At 34.8% G+C, this 3223-nt stretch overlaps 1 protein-coding gene across 1 annotated transcript in view; it reads right to left on the reverse strand.

The window, feature by feature from the left end:
* Positions 1-448: 448 nt before the first annotated feature.
* LOC102679506 (maternal protein pumilio-like) overlaps positions 449-3223 on the reverse strand; it is a 62324-nt gene continuing 59549 nt past the window's right edge. Inside the window, 1 exon segment of the mRNA XM_031513107.1 lies at positions 449-3124. Coding sequence (XP_031368967.1) covers positions 2809-3124 — 316 coding nt within the window. The 3' untranslated portion in view covers positions 449-2808.

Consider the following 3223-nt stretch of genomic DNA (forward strand, 5'->3'; position numbering starts at 1 on the left):
TACACGACTCGTGAAGTGATTTAGATGAAACATTTTAATTCGAAATGCTGATCCATTCTTGAAATTTCTCGTAATAAAATCTTAGAAGAACAAGCTACGAGTTTTTCTAATTTATCTTGTTCGACTTTTACCCCTTTAAGAATGCGTTCTATACGAATAAAAATTCTACGCACAAATAATATGTGAACGTCCACTAAAAGGATTAAAAGTACATGAAAAATTGTACAAAAAATATCCTTTTGGAAAAGACACGATGAAACTGATAATCTCGATCAATGATCAGTTTTATCGCGTTACAAAACCTTAGAAACACAGAGAAAATATCGCAAAATGCATTGATGCATATGCGATGACAGAAGCTAACCGTTAAAATGATCAGGATGATTTTTTTCAGAACCACAGAGAGGAAAAAAAGATATGAAAAAAAACATATTTACGTGTGTCCTTTTTTTTTATAGTGTAAAACTGCGATAAGAAAGAACAAGTACGATGTTATTGAAAACAGCTGAGAGGTGCTCTTTCCAACCGTCGTGTGTGATATATATATTACAATCGAAAATGATTGGTGTGTACAATATGTTTTTCTAATGTGTAAATGTGTAAAAGGATAGGAAAACAAATGGCGCGAAAAGATATAGATACACACGCATTGGGAACATCAATTTCCTGACGTTTTTCTTCCTTTAAAGAACGCGTTATCATTTATACAATGTACAATGGGTCTCAGTTACGTTCAAAAATCATCGCGATTCAATGCGATGGCTGCGATTATTTAAGAGTAGAAGGGATCTTAAGGGATTGAATTATAAGGGGTCGAGGGATTTTTTTAGATGAATCTAAACATAAACGATTTCTTTCCTCTAGAGCGTCTCCTTTGTCAAAAATCTTCATATTTTACAATTGGAAAGTATATTTGTGAATGTATGTGCCTGTATGTGTATGGAAATAGGGAGGGGGGAAAGGGAGGGGAGTGTCGATAGATGGTAGAAACCATTTTTAAAACGGTAGGAGAAAGGGAAATATCAACGTATATTGATCGAAGGTCAGCAGCATTAGAACGTAAATCATATTTAAATTTAATATAATTAGTAATTATTATAATACACGATATTCACAAAGTCCGTTAAAAAGGAGAGAATTCCCGTGAAAAATAAAATATTCATTGAATTTACGGTTCCTCACGATAGGGTTGTCACGTCGTACCTATACACATTTGTTATTTATTTATATCACAATTTACAAAATTTGAGGATCTCAGGAATAAAGAGGAAGAGAGCAAAGGGATAAGGATCAGGGGAAAAGGGATACAAGAAGGATGTAAGAGTAGAAAAAAAATGCTTCGCGCTTAAAGGCGACAAACGTAAAAATGAACAAAGGAGAACCGTGCTGACGACTTGATGTCTCTCCTCATTGTTTCTGTCTTTTTGTTTCATTCTTTTCATCTCGTGCTAAATTCCGTCTCTAAGAAAAAAAAAAAAAAATACATACATGTACATAATATATTGATTCATCTTTGAAATTTCTATAAATGTAAAAACGAATATTAAAATCGATTTTCCTTTCCATCTTCTTTTTTTTTTTTTTTCTTTTTTTTTTTCCTTTCACGAACAATTTGAAGCAATCAAAGGGCAGATTAACTGTCAGGTCAGGGATACTCAGCTTCATTCCCATGTCGAACGTTATGCTAGATACAATCAACATATCAGTAGCTCCTAACCTCTTGAATCGAATCTTGAACCGATATCGATTCGTTGATCGAACGTATACCGCACGTAAAAAGATAATACTACTTTTAGCGTGCAAAGATAGGTACGGTACACTTGCGATCAAAACGTTTCGTGCATAAAGTTTACGGCCATCACACTTTCGTTACAACTCGATATAAATGCATGCAGCTCTAAGATCTATCCTAGCTGTCTAAACACAATTTTTTCTTCTTTGAATTTTTTGCTGTTTTTTACCGAGCTTTAATCACGTCGAGCCGTATGACTCATCCAACTTCTCCTACTTTCCATTGTTTTACATCTTTTTTTACGTATGCGTTTAAATGTTTACCAGAGGACCGGAGCTATGCTCCTTCAAAAGTGCTGAGTTTAAAAAGGATAACGGGTTAAATAACAATTTTACCCAAATTCTTATAAATTATCGGAATTATCGTGCCGTTGTAATTGCTCTAAAACTCACTGATAAACGAGAGGCGCTTAAAAGACAATCAACCATCTCAGCACTACAGTTTCTCATATACAATTGCTGAAAGCTTTATCCAATTGTTGCGAAGAAACTCGGTTCTCGAACGGTTATTAATGCAACTTTCGTGACATTTCAATGTAAAATTGCTATGAATATATTACTCGGCAGCACGTTGGATTACTAATAAAAAAAATGCACTGCACCTCTAACGTTATTCTAAAAGTTGATTTTTCCTGACACACATTTGACCTTGAAATTTTTTTTTTTTTTTCCTCCTTGCACCGTTTTCTCGCGTTGTCCATTCTTGTTGTTCTGTACAAATTGTTAATTTCCCCTTTTATTTTTTCTTTTTTCTTTTACGGTTTTGCAAAAATAAGAAAAATCGTCTCGGTAGTTCTTTTTTCGTCTTAAATGGATACGCGCATCTTCTTTTTCTTTCAAGCTTTATACTTGCAAGAAGGGACAACGAGATAAACGGTGCGAAATGCATCCTTTTTTTCCTCGTCCATTAAATTTAATGGCGATACGTTGCATAAATATTAGATGTTGATGTTGGTACGTGTTTTTTCTTGAACGTACAAAAATCTTCAAATTTTTACTTTTTTCGAATTCGTACGTTTATAAAACCTGCGTTGGCTGCTGAGCTGGTGTAGATACTGGACCAGCAGCAGAAGCAGGCGGTCCTATAGGACCAAGATCACCTCCACCACTCGAAGCTCCAGCAGGCGTTGCCACTCCCATCGCGGATGCAGTTTTCATGAAGAATTTCTCTAGTTTGACAATGATGTGCTTGCCATAGGTGTATTTGCGCAAGCTACCTAAATGTGGGCGGATCTTGTGCATCAATACCTTACGTTGCGCTGGTTCTGCTACATCGATCATTTTTTGAACCACATAGTTGGCATACTGATCCTTCATCATGACGTTTAATGCGCTATTTCGTAACAAGTACAAATAATACAAATAATTAGTTACGAACCAAGAAGCAATAAAATTGTGATTAAAAAAAAAAAAAAAAAAAAAAAAAAAATTT

The sequence above is a fragment of the Apis dorsata genome, unplaced genomic scaffold (assembly GCF_000469605.1).
Source record: "Apis dorsata unplaced genomic scaffold, Apis dorsata 1.3 scaffold_579, whole genome shotgun sequence".
NCBI classification, from domain to species: domain Eukaryota; kingdom Metazoa; phylum Arthropoda; class Insecta; order Hymenoptera; family Apidae; genus Apis; species Apis dorsata.